This window comes from Antedon mediterranea, chromosome 3, assembly GCF_964355755.1.
Source record: "Antedon mediterranea chromosome 3, ecAntMedi1.1, whole genome shotgun sequence".
NCBI classification, from domain to species: domain Eukaryota; kingdom Metazoa; phylum Echinodermata; class Crinoidea; order Comatulida; family Antedonidae; genus Antedon; species Antedon mediterranea.
In genome coordinates, this window is record NC_092672.1 from 31317967 (window position 1) to 31340085 (window position 22119).

The 22119-nt window shown below is 34.2% G+C and overlaps 1 protein-coding gene, 1 non-coding gene and 1 pseudogene across 3 annotated transcripts; 1 reads left to right on the top strand and 2 right to left on the bottom strand.

Annotated features, from left to right (window-relative positions):
* Positions 1-11: 11 nt before the first annotated feature.
* LOC140045212 (lisH domain-containing protein ARMC9-like) lies at positions 12-21650 on the top strand. 2 transcript variants are annotated; one of them, XM_072090029.1, is made up of 28 exons: positions 12-76; positions 548-633; positions 758-880; positions 1280-1456; positions 2615-2863; positions 3077-3092; positions 3890-3981; positions 4273-4347; positions 4592-4678; positions 5910-5947; positions 6098-6118; positions 7981-8089; positions 9032-9130; positions 9246-9336; positions 9865-9988; positions 12724-12863; positions 13559-13629; positions 14720-14794; positions 15434-15527; positions 15809-15861; positions 15963-16073; positions 16388-16422; positions 16799-16829; positions 17079-17181; positions 17614-17657; positions 18861-18931; positions 19376-19533; positions 20181-21650. In XM_072090029.1, the coding sequence occupies exons 2-28, from the start codon at positions 556-558 to the stop codon at positions 20192-20194; spliced, it is 2379 nt and encodes a 792-aa protein (XP_071946130.1). In that variant the 5' UTR covers positions 12-76; positions 548-555; the 3' UTR covers positions 20195-21650. The 2 variants fall into 2 exon arrangements, with proteins under 2 accessions (XP_071946130.1, XP_071946131.1); XM_072090030.1 differs by lacking the exon at positions 6098-6118.
* Positions 11155-11275, bottom strand: LOC140045730 (5S ribosomal RNA; annotated as a pseudogene).
* On the bottom strand, positions 11917-12108 carry LOC140045588 (U2 spliceosomal RNA). The gene has a single exon (XR_011844603.1). It is a non-coding gene; the product is annotated as a U2 spliceosomal RNA (small nuclear RNA).
* Positions 21651-22119: the final 469 nt, after the last annotated feature.

A 22119-nucleotide genomic window follows, 5' to 3' on the forward strand; every position in this document is an offset into this window, starting at 1 on the left:
AGGGCAACTAAAAATATTTACATCCATGATGTTTTGATCGAGTGTTGAATTAGAAAAAACCAGCATTTTACTGCCGGTTTGTAGAATATTTGAGTATTTAAATAGCGCCGTTTAATGTTATCACTATCAGCTTTAGTGTTAACTTTATTTTTTCATTATATTTACATGAATATAAATTAATTTATGCTAGGGCTAGGCCTTCCTTCTTTTTTCTAACCTTCCTTTTGCTAGCGTACTGAGACTGAGCTAGCCCGGCTAGGGCTGAGGCCTATAAAATAATTAATACTATTTATAGCCGCCAGCCTAGCTAGTAGTAGTACCGTGGAGGCCTCCTACCTACTAGCCTAGTACTATTATTATTAAATATAGCCTAGGCCCTAGGCCTAGTAGGCCAACATAATCAGTAATGACATGTTAACAAAAATATGGGAAACTGATTTTGAGTAGGCCTCTATTCTAATAAGTAAAAACAGTGCCAAATTAATTCCATCCATCCCATGTGTTTCAAGTTTGGCTATTGAAATTGATTATCATTTTATTTTCACAGTTTAGAAAATGGGCTCCAGAAAACCAGGAGATTCTGGCAACATAGTTGCAGCATTTGAGGGAGACCTTAATGCTATTGTCAAAGAGGTACTGTATCAACCTCATTGTGATGTTTACGTAACTGTGTTGATGTTGTTAGTTTGTTGTTATATAAATCATCAAGACCATATGATAATGCATAATATTCATTACATTTATTTTTTTTTCACAGTATTTGGCATATTGTGGATTTCAAAAAACAGAATTAATTTTTGAAAAAGAGGTCAAAGAAAAGAGTCGACCAATTAGAGATTCTCCCGCTCGAACATGGAATAAGAAAAAGAAAGATTTACAGGTAAAGGATGTTAACGCTTGTGGAGAGGGAAGGTGGGGGTGTAGGTTTTATGATCAACAAGTTCTTTCCAGAAATTAGTTAAAATCAGTTAAAATATTGTTAAACTTTTCATTTGTCACAACATGAACAACAAAACATCACTTATCCCAGAGGGCGGTCTTTAGTTTCGGAATAAACATATAGTAATACAAAATTTATAAAACGTACAAATAAATATCACAATTAAATATTAAATATAATGTTAGCATGTACATTTTATATCATAAAACCCTACCGGATGATACCGAGCCTAGCGGGCGAAGATTAGTATGATCCTAGTAATCTGTACATTTTGTAGTACGATTTATGGCAAGGATCTTAAAAATGTAATTAAATTATCCTTTATCTTTAATTTTTCAGACTGATATTATGAACCTCTTCAATATGGGAGCACGGAAAGAATTTTTCCGAATTTGGGATGAGAATATTCCAGAAGGAATACGCAGAGGAGACGCTACATGCAAGAAGCTTGAGTTTTATTTAAATATTTATTTTGCAATATTTCCCATAAATTATCAGATGTCAACTGGAAAGAAGGTTAATATTTTGAAAAGTTTTTGGACATATCAAAAGTACAGTTAATTGTTGAATTAGAAACCTGGGGTTTAATCCCACCTATAAACAATAATAATAATAGTTCATTCTTATATAGCGCATATAAGCAAGCTCTCAATGCGCTGAACATTATTACCCCAGTCATTTCCTGATCAAACACCTATGGAAACATACTCCCATGTATGCAGCTAGTAATCAGTGCAAAGTTGTGTCTTGATCTAACCGGGTTCCCAATTATACACCTGGGTGGAGAGAGGCAAACGTAAGTAAAGTATCTTGCCTAAGGATACAAGCAACGCAGCGAGAGTTGGATTCGAACCTCGGTCTAACGATCAGTAGTCGAACGTCCAACACACAGCGCCACACGCCCTCACAATGTTGTTCTATAGGTGGAAATTAAATGGGTAGTTCTGGGTTTAAAATTCCCATTGTTTACTATAAAATATATATCAATTAGCAACATTGATAATAACCCACTTAGCTTTTGTCCACAGTAAAGCAGAGCGATAGTGTTGCTATAGAACCTTTTTTCAATGTTAAAGCTCTGTCTACAATATTGAACTACTTTGACAAAAAAAGAGTGATGTTCCCAAATATGGTAGTGATATACCAAAGGTTAAATTCTGTCTACACTATCGAACTACTTTGACAAAAAAAGAGTGATGTTCCCAAATATGGTAGTGATATACCCAAGGTTAAAGTTCTGTCTACACTATCGAACTACTTTGACAAAAAAAGAGTGATGTTCCCAAATATGGTAGTGATATACCAAAGGTTAAATTCTGTCTACACTATCGAACTACTTTGACAAAAAAAGAGTGATGTTCCCAAATATGGTAGTGATATACCCAAGTATGGTAGTGATACGACATCATCATGTCCATATATATGGGAACATCACAATTTTTTTGTCAAATAACGTTTCCTAGTGTAAACAGAGCTTTAGTTAGAAATTCACCCCCAGGGCAATATATAACGTTTTCAATCTTTCTGAGCATGAAAGAATAAGAGTTGGTTTAACCTGAGTTGTTAAGCCAGGTTAAACAAGAAATAAATTGTTAAAAAAACAATCAATTCTAAGATTGGCTTTTTTGACCATGTAATATTATTATGGTTTGAATTTTCTTGTTTTTTTTCTAGAGCTCAATTAAAGTGGAAGATGCGATGAACGATTTTAAATCGTTCATTGAGACACGAGGAGCTGTGTTAAGCCAAACAACCGAATTCCTACCCTTTTATGCCTTGCCATTTGTGCCAGACCCCATCAAGCACCCGGCCTACAAAGAGCTGTTTTTAGACCAGTGGGTTCCAGACCTAAGACTGAGGGTGGAGAAATTTCTAGCACTAACACTGCCAGCTAGGCCACAACCTAGGCTCTTTGAAATCTATGTATCCTTTGATCTACCTATTTAAATTTTAGTGTACTTACTAACAATAGACTTACTGCAGCCACGATCAACATACTCTAAATTGTTATGAGACATTCAAGTCACTTCCCTATTTACTCTGTATAGGTGTTTAGTACTGTATAGACGGTTTTCAATCCTTTTGTGCATTTTTTTATGGTTTTTTATTGTATACTTTCTTAACATTTTTTCTCAGCAAGATGTACCAAATGGTAAGACAATTGTTATTATGATTTACTAAATTAAAAAAATAAAATTTGAATATATGAAGGTTTTAATATAAATTGTACATATCAGTGGTTGTATTCACAAATTTCACTTAAATACTAAGCAGTTCACTTAAGTCAATAAATATTTAAAGATTTCACTTTATAGTGGTTTTTATTTTTTAATGAATTATTATCTTTAAAACCTTAAATAGGCACTTTGTTTAAGCATATAGAAATTAGCACCTCCAAACAGTTTATCATGATTTTATTCCCAACTTGAATGCAGATGTCTGTTCGTCATTTCCCTCTATTGATATCAAAGAACTTATAACACAAGAATCTCCTGTTCGTCCGAAGCGCGTAACAATTTCGAAAGGCATTGTGGGATAGAATAGAGCTATGGGTGGCGCCATTGTGAGCCATGGAGTAGGGCGCCCGCATCAAATTAGAAAGTCAAAATCATAGAGGGGTTCTGCTAATGCTCTAGGGGGTATAGAGTAATTGACTGAGGAGTAGGGCGCCCGCATCAAATTAGAAAGTCAAAATCATAGAGGGGATCTGCTAATACTCTAGGGGGGTAGAGTAATTGACTTCCTAGTTTGGAGGGGGTGCTGCTCCATGCTGTGAAATGGCGTCGCCCAGTTTGACCTTTTAACCCTGTACTTCCGATACTGTGTTTTGAATGCAAATTGAAGAACAGGAGATTCTTGTGTTATAAGTTCTTTGATTGATATTCATTTAATGATCCTCTAAGTCAAAATACCAGAATTAAAAAGTCTTATGTTACCTTTTTCCGACAGAAATGTCTACTCAACTTCAACAACTCCAGCAGAATGTCATAGATGCCGAAAAGAAAGCCACAGGATATGTGAAGCGTTATAACTACCTACAGGTGCGCCCTCTATTGAATTGTTGCAAGATTCCTTCCTTTTTGTGTTCTGATCGCCAATTTGTAATTATGCCAATGCAATTAGCCTGTTTCTAAAAACTTAACCTATGCTAACAATATCATGGACAGACGAACGGGCATCATTTGGTGGCAGCACTCGACATTAGGGGATCCTTAGGGAAGTGTAGAAAGTTGTGTCGTCCACACATGTGCGCAATTCGGCCGGGTAGGCTGCAAGTCACTAGTTATTCCCCCATTTACACTTAATATATGTTGTTTATATTGTCTTTTTAGAGTGATTACCATAATTTGATTGGTATAACAGCAGAGCTAGTTGATTCGCTTGAGAACTGCATTAATGGTAAAATGGTGAGTAAGTGAGACCCATCAAAAGTTATATAAATTAACAGTTTTGGTAGTACAGAATGATCATATTTTCTACTGCAGCTACTGAAGTAACTACATTACTGCAATAATATATGATTATTTTACTCAGTGCTGTATCTCCAAATCTGCCCAGTATCATAGGAATATTTGGTAATACAGCATCTCATGTGTATCACATATCATGTAGTGGTTAAATTTATAATTTATAATTTTTGTTTATTTAAAGGTTACACCAGAATATTTACAAACAGTATGCGCAAGGTTGTTTACAACCCAACTGAGGGAATCAATGGATACCACGCGGCCTGGCACGGTACATATCAAATTTTGTTTGAAAATATAATTGAAATTCTATTCTTTACTTATTTCCTTAACTTTTCCTATGCTTTCTTTACACATACCACTTCATCCTTCCCAAACACAATTTTCCCTTCCCTACACACTTCCCCTTCCCACACACAATTTCCCCTTCCCAACCCCCACATACTTCTGCTCTCCCAAACACTTAATTCCTCTTTTCCAAAGCCCCTCCCCACTCTCCAACCAAACACACTTCTCTTTCCACACATTTCCCCTTCCTACACACAGTTTCCCCTTTCCCACACACTTTTCCCTCCCCACATACTTCTGCTTTCCCAAACACTTAATTCCTCTTTTCCAAAGCCCCTCCCCACTCTCCAACCAAACACACTTCTCTTTCCACACATACTTCCCCTTCCCACACACAGTTTCCCCTTTCCCACACACTTTTCCCTCCCCACATACTTCTGCTTTCCCAAACACTTAATTCCTCTTTTCCAAAGCCCCTCCCCACTCTCCAACCAAACACACTTCTCTTTCCACACAGTTTCCCCTTTCCCACACACTTTTCCCAACCCCCACATACTTCTGCTTTCCCAAACACTTAATTCCTCTTTTCCAAAGCCCCTCCCCACTCTCCAACCAAACACACTTCTCTTTCCACACAGTTTCCCCTTTTCCACACACTTTAACCAACCCCCACATACTTCTGCTTTCCCAAACACTTAATTCCTCTTTTCCAAAGCCCCTCCCCACTCTCCAACCAAACACACTTCTCTTTCCACACAGTTTCCCCTTTCCCACACACTTTTCCCAACCCCCACATACTTCTGCTTTCCCAAACACTTAATTCCTCTTTTCCAAAGCCCCTCCCCACTCTCCAACCAAACACACTTCTCTTTCCACACAGTTTCCCCTTTCCCACACACTTTTCCCTCCCCACATACTTCTGCTTTCTCCTCCCCACATACTTCTGCTTTCCCAAACACTTAATTCCTCTTTTCCAAAGCCCCTCCACACACTCCAACCAAACACATTTCTCTTTCCACACATACTTTCCCTTCCCTACACAATTCTCCCTCTCCACATACTTCTGCTTTCCCAAACACTTAATTCCTCTTTTCCAAAGCCCCTTCCCACTCTCCAACCAAACACACTCTTTCCACACATATTTCCACCACTCCACTCGCCAATAATAAAGTCAATTCCTTTTATAATCAATTTTCAAAATTGCAATTTTTCAGGCTGCACAATATGTTAGAAGCTCCGTTGCCCATTTCAGGTAAAAAAAACTTCTTACCACAATATTTTATTATACAATTATTTTATTTAATTAATCAAATTTAATTCAAATAATTTATTTTTTGCACGATTAATTTTAAATATGTATTTTTGTTTGTCTTTTTTACACATTTCATGTTAATTCAATCAGAATCCCTACCATAGAAGAAAGGTAAAAGCCCTTTCATATCAGTTATTTTTATACGTTTATATTTTAGTAAAATATTAATTTGTAAATGTATTCTGCTTATGACTCTCTTGTATGTTTTACTATCTTCATAATAGCATTTTAGACTTACTATAATGCACTATTTTTAAAAACAATGTTCCCTGAAGGGTTTAAAATCGCGCGATCACTTAAAAAAAACCAGTTTACACACATATACAGTACATATTCTGGTTTAGTTTCTGTGTATTCTTTATTTAATCTACTTTAAATTCTAGAAATTGCGCCTTTTTTACTCCGACTTCCATTAGGTCAATTAAAAAAAAAATAAAGTGATGATCTAATCTGTACAGTAACAAGGAATTTTATGATTAATGATAAATGGCAAAAAGGTACATACCAAAACAATTTAACTTTGTTATATTTAAACTTATTTAACAAAAATTAATTAGAGTACAGTTTCAGGACCCAATAAAGTGTCCCCTTAATAGGGTTTTCTCCCCTCCCCCCCCCCTCCACTAATATAATAGGGTGGTCCCCGGAATATAGGGGTTGGCCATAGTTTTAAACTTATATATTGTTCATTTCATTGGAAAGGGTTCGTTTAATAGAGGTGTCCCAAAAAAGGGGTAGTAATGTACAAACATAGTCTGGTGGTAGTATAGTATATAATAGTAAACTATACATAGTGGTGCTATGGCTTGGTGGTTAACACACTTGCCTTGCAATATCAAGATCCAGGGTTCAATTCTGAACTAGTGCCAGGGGAGTAACTCACAGTGGTTTCCACTCCACTACCTAAGCCTCAAATAACACTTTTAGATTAAAAGTAATTATAAAATATGGATTAATGTGCTTATCTGAGTTAATGATGAAATAAAAATACAAACTTAGCAAGGGTGTGGTCATAATTACTTGTTCGTTCTATGTGCTTAATTATTGTCGTTGGTGGTTGTTTTGTATTTCTATTTACTTTTAAAAGGAAAACAAAATATATTTTAGCTTAATGGTTCATCTGCTTGAAACCTGATGTACCTAGGTTAAATACTGGTAATGGCCTTAAACATCCTTATCACACAATCCTTAATATGAGGTAGATTTCTCATGTGAATATGCAGTTAGTAGGGAGGTTTCGCAACCTTACGATAACGAAAACGGATACGTCTCACATATGTGAAACTTTTGAGCAGATCCCCATTTTATATTCGTAAAGCGTATTCGTGTTGACGAATATCACCAGTCATATTCGTAACTACAAAACGAGTATAGTTTTTGATCTATTTTGCACATTTTGCATTCGAATCAGGAATGATTCAGGATTATAATATAATTACATATTTATTGAAAGTAATTTTCTAAAGTAATTTACTAAAATGCCAGGCCAATTTTGATAAATAGCAGTTTTTAAAGTCCTCGCTCGCTTTGATGTTACGCTAGGCCTAGGCAGCCAACCACCAAGCAACACGTACATGCGCTTTGCTCAAATTTACCGCAGTCATATTTGGACGCGCCCCTCAATATTTCGTTGCCATGTGAAACAGATTTTTACTCTAGCTTACAAAAACGAATACGTTTGCGTGATGTATCCGTTTTCGATATCGTATTCGTAAAATTGCGAAACCTCTCTACTATGCAAAAATATTCCCTGCATGACTTGATAATTTGCTGTACTAGATAAAGTATGGGTCTGTTCTATAATAGATGACATTTATTTAATGAATTAATTTTATTTTATTTATTTATATTGGTGACAAAAAAATATTAACACATTTTCTGTTTTAGTTTCTTCTCTATCTCAGTTTGCAAATTAAGCAGATTTTTGCTGAATAATTTTTCTGAAAGTTTTTTTTTTGGTTTGACAATTGTAGTTTGGAGAACGTTGAGGAGCTGCCCTCGCTTGATTATGCTAAGATTAAAAGTGCTATGGTATGTGCAGAACCTAGAGAACAAGCCAAGCTGTTACAAGCATTACGATGGGTAAAACTGATTGATATTAAGTGTTTTCTACAGTCAATAGGGATTTTATGAAACCACAGGACGGTGCTCATGAATAATTTATGCATGAGCTTTAACAAAGTGGGCAGAGCTTCTCGTGAAATTCTTTTGTCTTAACTTTTTCAGAATGATAAAGTTGCCATTTTCCCGTTTATGGAGAACGAATAGAAATGATGTATATATAACCTTCAATATACAGTTCAAATTAGACTTAAACGTGGAATTTTCAAAACTCTAAATAATATTTTAACTTCTATTTAAATTGTTTAATGAAATAACATTTTCATTGGGTTAAAATGGCTGTGTAAGTGGCGTTTAAATGCGAGGCCCTAGCTAGGAAGGCTATGCCTAAGGTGTATCAACGGAGCCAAGCAATTCAGAAGGGCCCGTGCCACGAGACAGGGGAGGAATCGGAGAGATATACTGCCGGACATCATCATCGCGCAAGGGTGTGTAAATAATAAAACGGCTATGTTGACTGTATATGATTTTAAGCTCTAGGGAACACAGGATATTCGGCGTCCTCCCCTAACCGTCATGTTTCGTAAAGTCCCTATTGTCAAGTACTGTGGTGCTCTCAAACACACTAATAAAATAGTGCCCTCAAGGTCAAATATGGCATAATTTGTCCAGTATTATAGGCAAATTCTGTAATACATGTATCACATGTGCTGCCTTGTATCAGGGTGCTTGTATTATGTTAAGCTTATAGACTATGATACAGGTGCACATGTGATAAATATGTGATACTGATTTTCCTGATACTGAAAAAATGTTACATACAATACAAACATTCATTTTTAGGCTAAAGTCTAGGAAAAACATGTAACATGTAACATGTTATATTAACTACTGAAAAAGTTTTAAATAGTACAATTACAACATTTTATACTGACACTAATATTATTTTATTCCGAATTTCAGAGATTAACACAATCAGAAGAAGGTGAACAGCGCACTCGTGTGGTGAAAGATTTAGTAAACAACGACATATTAGGCTGCAGAATGGACAGTAAACTTCTTGTAAGAAATTTATGTTAAAATTGTTTTTAGTTCTTGTTCTCTTAAATTTGTTTTCGCTCATATAAAACATTAATCTTATTATTTCTAATTTTTCTGTTGTATGTTTTGTCCACAGGAACAATTATTAAACATCTTGACCTCCGATGACCTTATAGCTCAGCAGTACATGTCAAGGTTCATCAATGCTTTAGCATCACTTTCACCAGGTGAGATTAGAAATGATATTTATAAAAAAAAATTTATTTTGTTATTATGGTATTTATTTATACACGTTTACGAAAAATTGAATTAAAAAAATAATTATTTACTTTAAAAAACTGTAATTTAAAGTATTGTTTTTCGTTGAATTAAACTGTTTATTTTGTCATTATGTTGATATAAAGTTTGCGTTAATTCTGAAGAGAACTGTTTGGTTTCTCGACGTTTCAATCAATATACCTTGATTTAAAGTTTGCGGTACACATATATTTAGTTATAGTTTTCTCGTTGTGTAATTTATTGCAATGAATGTGGTATGTCACTCTCTTAAAAACCATAAATAGCATTAATCTAAATGCCAACTTTATGTCTCTATGTAGACAGTTTCCTGAGCCAGTATCAGTTTCTTGGTGTTTCAATCAATATACTTTTGTCGTTCTCACAACTCTAAACATATTCAAAAGGATCCTATCTAACTGTTAAGATATATGTCATTTATAACTGTATTAAACATTGTACTGTGTCTTGGTTTGCAGGGAGATCCTATCTAGCTATTGAACCATGTATTGTTACTCAGTTGAAAAAAGTAGTTCAAGATGAGAAGCTGGATTTAATAACTAGAGAGAATGCTCTTGGTGCAATGCAGAAACTCAGTTTAAGGTTAGTTTAAGCATGGATTAAAGAATAGAAGGATATGCATCGACGTGAGATCAAGGGTTCCTTGACAGACCGCGGACCGCCCACAATGTTACAGTTTAATTAACCGCATGGTAACAACGAAACGGTCGCGCGCCTAATATATTGTTTACTGCACATGTGCAACGACATTTAACCTTGTTGGCTACGCTTGTTTCGCGCTTTCTTTGGTGGTGGCATGATGTTTGTAGATAGTCAACTATTGACTATGTTGTAATTAGTATAGGTTTCTGCCGCGATTGATCTACGCTAATGATTTTTTATGATTAAAGTAGCATTTTATGACCTGTAGTAGCCCTACATCTGAGACAATAACTATTTGTTGTCTCATTTGTTGTAAAATTACAAAATCAGCAAGAATGCTAGCCTAGGCCCAGGCCTTCTACTAACGAGGCTAAACTGGGCTAGTAAACCCTATGATTTGCTGACATTGATACTGCCTAGGTAGGGCCTAGGCTAATCTTAAATGTAGTAGATACAACGTGTAATCTATATACTCACCGTTGTCTTACTTCTTGTGTGAATAATAATAGGTAGGCCTACTTCGTTTGTTCGTGATCAAGTTTGCCCTGCGTGTACTTTTCAAAACGACCGCTAGGTAACGAATCGCAACTATACATAGCCAGCCAATCCCGAATCAGGGATCGCTGTTTTCATTCAATTAGGCCTGGTGATTGGATGTGATGTGGATGACATAACCACTAGCCAATCACCAGGCACTACAGTTTAAATATAATCACATCGATAATTAAGGAGATTTATGAAGAAACCACTGCTTAGCCATATATTAAAAACACGATTGTTGTATGTCTGAACACCGGCCACGCTAACAACATACATGGTCAAATGCATAATTTAATATTCTATAGATTAACGCAAGTTTTAATGACAGAAGATGGCAGGCAAATAATGATTTGTATTTGTATTTTGTATTAATATTTGTCCTCAGTGAGGAAATTCGGATTAGGCCCTCCACGGACCCACGGCAGCCAGCAGTGCAGCGCCTACCAGATTAGGCAATGAGAGTTAAAGCATCTTGCCTAAGGATGCAATTAGTATGGTACAGATAACCTCGAACCCATGCCTATCACATGCTAGTCCGATATTACCATTACACCATCACTCTCCAGTATATACAGCACCCGCCACGATTTCTAGACGGTCTCCCATCCAGAACGCAACCGGGCCCAACGTTGCTTAACTTCGGTGATCTGACGAGAACCGGTGTTTCAACGCAGTATGGCCGTATAATTCAAATATAAAAATTGCATATTTTATTAATATTACCAACTACTTAAAATTACCAGTCGTAAGAAAGTGAACTTTTCGTAGTTCGATTGTGATGAAACTAAAACAGAATTATTCAGCAATATATGTTTGTTGTCAATTAATCATCGACGCAGACATGTCAATAGAACATTCAGACTGCGCATACGATTTCTACATGGTTACGTTTTGGTCTCAAAAAATGTAACAGTTGATTCGCAGCGTTTTACAGAGGGCCGCGGTTAGAGACACGGAGTTCAATGGACGTGTTTGTTTGATTGGCAGCAGTGCTTTAGTATAGGCAAGCGCGTTGTAAAATCGTTTGATGTCACCGTCGATGCATATCCTTCTATTCTTTAATCCATGTTTTTTATCGCTAAACAAGCTGTCGAATAACTTAACATTCATTGGGGCAATAATTTATTTAATGGAATTGAAAAAAATGTATATTACAGTGAATATTGTAATAATAAGTTTGTATTCCTTTACACAGTAAATTGTTGTACTAAGTTAGTGTCCGCTGTCCCAAAATACTGGAACCCCCATCGGTACCTAAGAAGTAATGGTTGACCATACTTATAAATAAAACTAAAAATGTTCTGTTTTTGGGTTATCATTTCCTCCGAAGAGGATGGGCCGATCCTGGAGGTACTGCAATACCAGGCCAACCCGTGGCCAGGATGGAGCAAGCTCCTATTCCATGGCCTAGGTTCAAAAATCAGTTTAATATAGAAGCTACTCGATGAGTAGCGTTTCAGATATTAAGCTGAAAAGAACAGATACTACACATGATCTTAGCCAAAAGGCCGAGAAGCGATACCATGTTCTGGTATCTTTCAGTATATATATGACCAAATGCTATGTTGATTAAGTAGTGTCATAAAATTTAAATATCCAAAAACCATACAAAAATTTTGGTTTTTATATGTAAAAAACTAAAATAAAATATTTTATTTATTTTTTAGATATGTAATAGTCTTTAATAAAATATAAATTAATGAATTATAAGTATAAAATACTTGAAAACACATATTTAAAGCATATGCAAATTTTGACCCTTATCTGACCTCATTGATTATTGTGCTTGTCGTTCAGTCATGCATGATTGAGTATTCATTGTGCAATGGTTAGCTTTTCTTGTACAATAGAATTCCCAAATACAATACTTACTAGATACAAATTTATTTATACAGTAGTACAAAAAAAAAAAAATCATTTATGTATTTTTTTTCCAAAGAAACAAAACTGTAATATGTTTATTGATTAATAGTTAAAGAGTTTATCGTACAATGTATTTTTATTATTGTTTCACTGTATTTTCAAATAATTTTTTACTTCTTTTTTAATGTATTTTAAAATGTACCTGATGTAGACAAATATATAAAAATGCATGATACAGCTTTTTAAAAAATATTTGTTATTTCTTTTTATAGACGTGGACCACAAAATGCTATGATAGAAAACGGCCTTGTTGATTGGCTGGTTTCTGTCCTTGAGGAACATGAGAACCAATCAGATTATATTTTAGAATTCTCAGCTGCTTTAACAATGAACCTGTGCTTAAGAACTGCTGGTAAGTTGTGTGTATTTATTCGGATAAATGCCGCTGGTTTTATTATATTTTATTATGCTGTTAATATTTACCTGAAAAACTGTAATTCAAAGCAAAAGTCAATTTGTCAGACACTGAATTTTTTTGTTAAATTTATCTGCATTTATTTTGTCTTTTTATAATTGTAAAATCTTTATTTTTTTGTTTTTTTGTTTTTGTTTTTTTTTTCAGTGAATAAAGTGAATACATTATAAAATAATTATATAGTATTATTTATTTTTTATTTATCTTCATTTTTTTTGTTTTTTGGGGGACAATATGCAATTAATTAAACCATCTATAAGAATTTTATATTATTTTTTATTTTATTTTCTTAATGTTCACTATAAATTGTTATGTAAATCAAATTTTATATTGTTATATATATATATAAAATGAAGGGCTAGTGTTGCCCGAAAGCTCTGCTAACTTTTCTGGCTGTTTACTTTATCGTTTTGATTTAGCTTTTCGCTTTTTATTTTTTTATCTCCATTGAGATCCAGCCTCTGATACCCACAGCATTGTCATTTTTTTCAGTAATTTGCCTTTGGATTTATATATTTTTTATGTATATATGGCGATTCTGTATTCAACACTGTTGGATTTTGAATAAATAAAAACTACAAAAATATCTTCTCATTTATTCGGAACTTATTACATATTTTTTATTCTATTAGGTAAGAGGCAATGCATCAAAATGAGAGGAAAAATATTAAAAGTTCTACTGGATATATTCGACCACCAAGAGGTAATTTTTTTTTTTTTTTTATATTAATTAGATTATCCGTTGTATTAAATTCTAATAACTTTTAATTAGTATATCATAATTTCTATGTATATTTTTTATGCAAATGGAAGTAATTTTCCACTGATGAATAAATGTATGAACATTGTTTTTTTTTTCAAATATTTTTTGTTTTTTTATTTATGTACAATATGATAATTTATTGATTGGTACTACACTTTTGTATCAGTGGTACACAAGGTGCATCTAAAAATTAAAAGAATATTCTTCTACTAAAATACTACTTCACAACAATTAGTTTACCTCCGCCAAGGAGGTATATGTAATCGGTAGCATGTGTTTGTTTGTTTGTTAGCAAAAAAAAGTAATTACAAGATCTTTACCAAAATGAATAGACAGATAGATATGTGGTCAAGGACCATTCCATTAAATTTTGGGACCATTTGGGACCACAGTCCCAATTCTGGACCACTTTTTAGTATACTTTTTTAGACCTGCTAGTGTTAAAAGATAGGACAGAATTTTTCTAAAGCCGGCGAGCAGTCTTAAAGTAACAAGTAAACTGAAATTGCATTTTCTGGAGAACTACTTGTCCAAAAAACTTCATTTTTTAACAAGAGGCAAGAGTTATAATGTGTGATTTGTAATTTTAAAACATAATTTGATTTAATGTGCACGTTTTTTGATGCGAGTAGTTTAAAAAACCTGTTTCTTTTCAAATTCACTCGTTTGATTTTCGCGTTGCTGTTCTATTGTTAGTCAACTGAAGCTATTGTTAATTGAAAGGCTTGTTACATAACCATTACACCAAACTTGCATACACATGCTTGTAATGAAATTAGCCTAAATCACAAACAGCATTAAGACACACACAAATATATATATTTTTTTTTTTACCGGAGAAATCTTATGTAGGAGAATTTTACAGTAGGCGGAGGTATGCACTCTCGGAGTGTCTTTCTAGTTTACAATATAAATGTTCACGGCACCATGTTCACAGACAGACAAAACACAACAGACAATGCAGTCACAAAACTCTTCCATATATTCTACTGTGTATATTATATTTCTGATGTATTATTTCCGATATTAGATTCAACCGTTTCTTAATGGTACACTGTACAGTCTGTTGGACTTGCCTGAGATCAGAGAAGAGGCAAAAGAAATGGTAAATAATATTTATTGACAAACACCATTTTTACATCAGCAGCACTCAATATATATGGTATGGCAAAAAATTAAGGTGTTAAAACATCTTAAAAATGGATTAATACCATAGTTACTCGATGATTAAAATACCAATTTATTTCATTTATTTGTCTCAAAACAAGGACATTTTAAAGGTATAACTATAAAATAAAAAAAAAGAAGCAAATTACTGACAAAAATGACAATGCTGAGGGTATCAGTGGCTTCGATCTCAATGGAGATACAAAATGACAATGCTGAGGGTATCAGTGGCTTCGATCTCAATGGAGATACAAAATGACAATGCTGAGGGTATCAGTGGCTTCGATCTCAATGGAGATACAAAATGACAATGCTGAGGGTATCAGTGGCTTCGAATGGAGAAATAAATAAATAATAAGCAAAAAGCAAAAAGCTAAATCAAAACAATAAAGTAAAACAGCCAGAAAAACTAGCAGAGCTTTCGGGCAACACTAGCCCTTCATTATAAAATATACAGGTATAAAAAATAACAGCAAGAAACATGAGACATGGAAAACCAAAAGTGAACTAAATCAAGTGATAAGAAATGCCCCTATTTGTGTACAATGTTGTTATTGAACACTTACTTATTTTGCAGGGATTGGAGGACATGTTAAAATGCTTTATGGAGGAGGAGCCAGATAGTGATCTCAACAGGCAGTTACATTATATCATTAAGAAACTTAATATAGGTTGGTGCTTTGCTAGTAAAACCCAAATAATACAAAAACTCAACAGACTTGCCTCAACAGACTTGACAATTCCTAAATAGGAAGAAAAAGAAAAAAAATAGTTTTCTCTGAAATTTTTTTTATATTCTTACTTGTATGTATTTCATATCAGTATTTTATTTCTATTTTATATACAAAGTATAGTTACAATTAAAGTTGTAACTATGATGTCTACAAAGAGTTACAATTAAAATTGATGATGTCATTTATTCTTTTCTTTTCTGTTTTTATTATTTTTTTAGATGCTGTTGCCGAGGAATCTGAATCAGATGATGAAGATGAGGATGAAAATGAGGTATAATAACATATAATTTGTTACAATTCTCTGTAAACTTCTATTTTAAAGAAAATGTCAATTTTTTTTTCGTAATATTTTCTTTTTTATTTATTTTACAGGAAGATGCTGATCAAGACTCAATGGAAGCTGACCTCGACAAAAAGGAGTTATTGCGCCCTCGCTCAGGAGAGTTGACGGGAGACAAACTGTTATATACTCATTACATGATGGTAAATTTCAAAAGTATTAAATGTAAATGGGGGTATGATCTGTTACAGTCTACTGGGCTGAATTGCGCACAGGTGTGGACGACACACGCCACAACTTTCTGCTACTCCCCTAAGGGTCCCTTCATGTCGAGTGCTGCCACCAAACTGCGGCCATTCATCTGTCCGGGTTTTTTCTTGAATTTGGGATTAATACAAACAAAATTGTAATCATTGTAACAGATTAAAAAAAGTAATGAATTCTTCCTTAATTTAAAATTATATTCTATAAATGAATGCTTAAATAGTTCTTTTTTTATAATTTGTTTTCTTTGTAGGGAAGCGGTGATGGACCAAATCAATCAAATTATAGGTAACAAAAAAGAATTAATAAATAATATAATAAATAACTCAAAATGAAATTTCTACTCTGAGTATTTTTATGAATGGTTTTTGATATTTTTTGTGTGGATATTTTCTGATATATTTATTGAAATGCTATATTTTATCTTTATGTGCTACTTTGGTAAGAGGATTCACAGGCTCTTGTCAGGGATTTAGTTCACTTTTGTGTTTCCTACCACTTACTTTTTAGTTGTTTGTTGTTGTTGTTTTTGATTGGCAATAAAGAATAAGAATAAGAACAAATAATTCATAAAGGCTCTAAAACCAGTTCATTGTATTTCGCCGTCTTATAAATAAACAAAACTATGCCATACTAATTTATTTGAATTATTTTTTTAACTTAGTTATCCTCAACAGTTTAACATGAATGGACAGGTAATTATATTTGTGATTATTCTTTATGTCTTTTTTTAATTTATTTATTTTTAAAAATTTATTTATTTAATTTGTATGTAATTATTACAGTATTTTTATTATCTATGGATTCCAAAATAAATAAATAAAAGATTGAATTGAATATTTTAATATACAAGTAATTGTTCTCTTCATTGACCATTTCATATTCTATTTTCAATTTTGTAAAATATTTATAATTCGGTTTTTCAACCTTTACTGTATCTGTAGAATTCCAGACCGCCAACTCGTTCTGGTAGCCGTGGTGGGAGCCGACCCTCATCACAGACTTCTGCTGGTCAGTTAACACAGCCACCACCGCCGCTCAACCTAAGTATGAAAACTTTCTTATAATATAGTTACAATAATTTTTTTAAATGCTCATGGCCTAAAAAACAAAATCAACGAAACAGTAGGTAATAGTTGATGTATTTTATTACTTTGATTGAAATATAAATTACATTGTAATACCCCTATTTAGGATACCCCAGAGACAGGGACACTCTACAGTGAATCAAACAAGTGGGTAATATATGTGGCCAACACCTAATCAGAGGACACCCTATTAAGGGACCTCTTTGTTGGGTCATGAAGGACCATTAATAATGGTTCTACTATAGTATTTTATATTTTTGAAATTATTTTTCTTCTTAAACACTAATTGTCATTGCTTTTCACTTGTGTTTGCCACTCTACATGGATGTATGTGTATAGGTCAGCGTGTGACAAGTTTTTTTAATTGCCAATTACTATATTTTCATTTCAGAAAAAGATCCAGAAGCTCAACAAATACTAGCGAATGAACTTGGGGTAAGTTTGTTTGGATGAGGTGGCACTACAGCATGGTCTTTCCATACTTGCCTTCCAATTGAAATTCATGAATTCAAATCATTTGAATACTGTTTCTGAAAACTTCTAATCTTGGGATTTAGTACTTCAGTAGAACCTTTATTAAGGGGACACCTTTGGGACCCAACAAGTGTCCCTTGAATTTTGGCTTGTTGTAGTGTTGAAACATGGAATTCCCCTTGTTGGTTGCCGCTGAATAGGAGTGTCCCCTGAATAGGAGTGTCTCCTGAATAGGAGTGTCCCCTGAATAGGAGTGTCCCCTAATAGGAGTGTCCCCTGAGTACGAGTGTTCCCTAATAGGTGTGTCCCCTGAATAGGAGTGTCCCCTGAATAGGAGTGTCCTCTGAATAGGAGTGTCCCCTGAATAGGAGTGTCCCCTGAATAGGGGTGTTTCCTGAATAGGAGTGTCCCCTGAATAGGTGTGTCCCCTGAATAGGTGTGTCCCCTGAATAGGAGTGTCCTCTGAATAGGAGTGTCCTCTAATAGGGGTGTTTCCTGAATAGGAGTGTCCCCTGAATAGGTGTGTCCCCTGAATAGGTGTGTCCCCTGAATAGGAGTGTCCTCTGAATAGGAGTGTCCCCTAATAGGGGTGTTTCCTGAATAGGAGTGTCCCCTGAATAGAAGTGTCTCCTGAATAGGTGTGTCCCCTGAATAGGAGTGTCCTCTGAATAGGAGTGTTCCCTGAATAGGAGTGTCCCCTAATAGGGGTGTTTCCTGAATAGGAGTGTCCCCTGAATAGGTGTGTCCCCTGAATAGGAGTGTCCTCTGAATAGGTGTGTCCCCTGAATAGGTGTGTCCCCTGAATAGGAGTGTCCCCTAATAGGGGTGTCCCCTAATAGGAGTGTCCCCTAAATAGGAGTGTTCCCTGAATAGGAGTGTCCCCTGAATAGGTGTGTCCCCTAATAGGGGTGTCCCCTAATAGGAGTGTCCCCTAAATAGGAGTGTTCCCTGAATAGGAGTGTCCCCTAATAGGGGTGTTTCGTGAATAGGAGTGTCCCCTGAATAGGTGTGTCCCCTGAATAGGAGTGTCCTCTGAATAGGAGTGTCCCCTAATAGGGGTGTTTCTTGAATAGAGGTGTCATAAAAGAGTGGTTCTACTGTAGTTTAATAATTTTTTTTAATGGCATAAAGAATTAATAAAGTGATTGTAATATATTATTACAGACGGATCGTCCTGTTGTGACTGCTGTTGATAAAACTCCCATGAAACCAACAGCTCCACAAAATGGAAGACAGTAAGTACCTTGTTCAATTCTTAAAGATGTATTGTCAAAACATGACAAATTAAGATTACCAAAACCACACATATAGGCCATGTTGCAGTTTTAATTAAGTTTAATCACTTCCATAAGTGTAAAAAATAATGATTTCACATATAAAAATACAAAATAAATGGTTACACTTTAATCAAAAACCTATCTGACAAAACAATTTGACTTGGTTTTAAATTAGTTTTTTTCATGTCAATACTTTTTTTTGTGTTGATATTATTATGTGATACTAATATGGCATATTTAACACAAAAAAAAACCCTATTTTTTAAAAGAGACAATATATCTTCAAACATTAACTTTACACTTTATTGAAAGATTCACCCAATTCTCTGTAACATATCTCTACATATACAGTATTATTGGCGAAGTCTGTAATACGGTGTCACATGTGTTTTCATTTGACAGTAATTCTGAATACAACGCAGCTTTTGGTACTAGGCCTAAGATCCCAAGGACACCAGAGGGAGGCCGCCCAGTGAGTAGGGGCATGACTCCTGTTCCAATGCCTAAACTGTCTGACTCTTTACCTCAGACCAGGCCGCCTAGTGGAGGAAACAAAACAAGTAAGTTATTACAGCTATATCATTTTTGAATCGTCATTTTGCTTTTTAATTTATCAATTACAGGATGGATAAACTATTTTATAAGTTGTCATGCTTATAAACTAAGTCTCATTTGAGGCTTAAGGCCAATTTACACAGACAAGCGGTAATAAGCAGATAACCGTGTACCTTTGTCCCACGTAGAATCTGTATCTATCCCGAGTAGGAACCGTTTGTCCTCTCCACATTGTGTGCAAATGGTCATAAGGAATAACATAGATCATCTATATTTTTATTACCATTACCGCTTGTCTATCGAAATTGGCCTTAAGGTAGCTCCACAAAAGATCGCTTTCAAATCTATAACAATAACTGCTCTAAACTGTTTTTATTAATAAATAAAAGAATACCGGTAGTGGAGAGCTTGGTGGTTAACATGCTTGCCTTCCAATCCCAAGATCTTGGTTCAATCCTGACCTAGTCTCACAACTCTTTCTTATCCACTCCCTACACTTCAAATGAGACTTATCCATTCTGTAAATAGTTCCTCTCTTGGGATTTGTGCCAAAAAATGTTTCGTTTCATAGATTTTTATACGTGTATCTTAGTTTGTTATATACATTCTTTTTAAATAGTTAATAAAATGACTGTTTTCATTTTATCCACAGATAAAAGGAAGTAAATCTGTTATTACTGGAACTAGCCGTTTGGATAAAATAGAAGAACACATTTTAAAAATTAATTTATCTAGTGTTAAAAATTTACATTACAGTATTTTTAGTATAATTATTTAATAATATCAATTTAGTTCAAAATGTTTTTAAAGTGAAATTAATTTATATATTGAAAGAGACCAAACAAAATTAAATGTACAGTGTAGACAATAAAAATATATAATTTTATCGGTTTACATTAAAATGGTATTAAAATAAATTAATGTGAATATATTTAAAAAACAACATAATCATAGCTATAGTAGAATCCCTCATTTCCATTCAAGGTACACCCCAATTAAGGGGACACTTCTGTGAAGCTAGCGAGGGGAAATATATGTTTTAACAATACAGACAACCTATATTCAGGGAACACCCATTTTAAGGGGACATTTCTATGCTGAGGGGGCAACATGTTTTAACAATACGACCAACCCTATTCAAGGAACACTCCAATTAAGATGACATTTCTGTTAAGTTAGCGAGGGCAATATGTTTAACAATATGAACAACCTCTATTTAAGGGACATCCTTATTAAAGGACATTTCTGTTAAGTTAGCGAGGGCAATATGTTTAACAATATGAACAACCTCTATTTAAGGAACACTCCAATTAAGATGACATTTCTGTTAAGTTAGCGAGGGCAATATGTTTAACAATACGACCAACCCTATTCAAGGAACACTCCAATTAAGATGACATTTCTGTTAAGTTAGCGAGGGCAATATGTTTAACAATATGAACAACCTCTATTTAAGGAACAATCCAATTAAGATGACATTTCTGTTAAGTTAGCGAGGGCAATATGTTTAACAATATGAACAACCTCTATTTAAGGGACAATCCAATTAAGATGACATTTCTGTTAAGTTAGCGAGGGCAATATGTTTAACAATATGAACAACCTCTATTTAAGGGACACTCCAATTAAGATGACATTTCTGTTAAGTTAGCGAGGGCAATATGTTTAACAATATGAACAACCTCTATTTAAGGGACACTCCAATTAAGATGACATTTCTGTTAAGTTAGCGAGGGCAATATGTTTAACAATATGAACAACCTCTATTTAAGGAACAATCCAATTAAGATGACATTTCTGTTAAGTTAGCGAGGGCAATATGTTTAACAATATGAACAACCTCTATTTAAGGGACACTCCAATTAAGATGACATTTCTGTTAGTCCCTCTATCTATATTCCTTGTTACTAATTTTAAAGGATGCCTAATTTTTATTACAAGCAAAATGCTATGTTGATGATGAATTGTTGTGAATTAGTGGACTTAGATATTCTTAGCTTGCTAAATAATTGCACAGGTAGGCCTACAAGCGTAAAAACAAAATGCAATTGCAAAAGTTGTATTTATTTTGTGACCCCCAAAACATAGGACAAGGTTGAAGAGGATGAGCCATACAAAATGACATAAAGGTCACTGATTAAGTTGTTAACTATTTTAGTAGCATCTGAAAAGATATACTTAAATATATCTAAATAGATAATATAAATTAAAACAGTATTATTTGTAATGAGTTAGATGTGTGTGAAATTTAAATAGAATATAAATTTAATTTACTTAGTATTATTATAACAAAATGAGACAGTTAAAGACCACTTTACTTAGACGAGCGGGAACTTAAGCGGAAAACAATGTAGTAGAATCTGTATCTATCCTGAGTGGAAACCACCCTTACACTTTGCTTTGCGTTAATTCATATTTTACGACTTCCTGGTTAAATGGTCATAAGGAATAAGACAGAGTTTCTATATTATTATTACCGTTACCATTCCTCTGTGTAAATTGGCCTTAATATATTGTTATGTTAGACAGTAAAACCCTTTGGGACAACACTATTTAGATGACACTTCACATAAAACGAACGAGGGGAACCT

What these genes read in the sequence shown, in the direction of transcription:
- LOC140045212 (XM_072090029.1), top strand. Translation starts at nt 556, where the DNA reads ATGGGCTCCAGAAAACCAGGAGATTCTGGCAACATAGTTGCAGCATTT. An exon ending in TTAATGCTATTGTCAAAGAG is followed by an intron (nt 634 to 757) that starts GTACTGTATCAA and finishes TTTTTTTCACAG; the next exon opens with TATTTGGCATATTGTGGATT. An exon ending in TGTTACAAGCATTACGATGG is followed by an intron (nt 8,090 to 9,031) that starts GTAAAACTGATT and finishes TCCGAATTTCAG; the next exon opens with AGATTAACACAATCAGAAGA.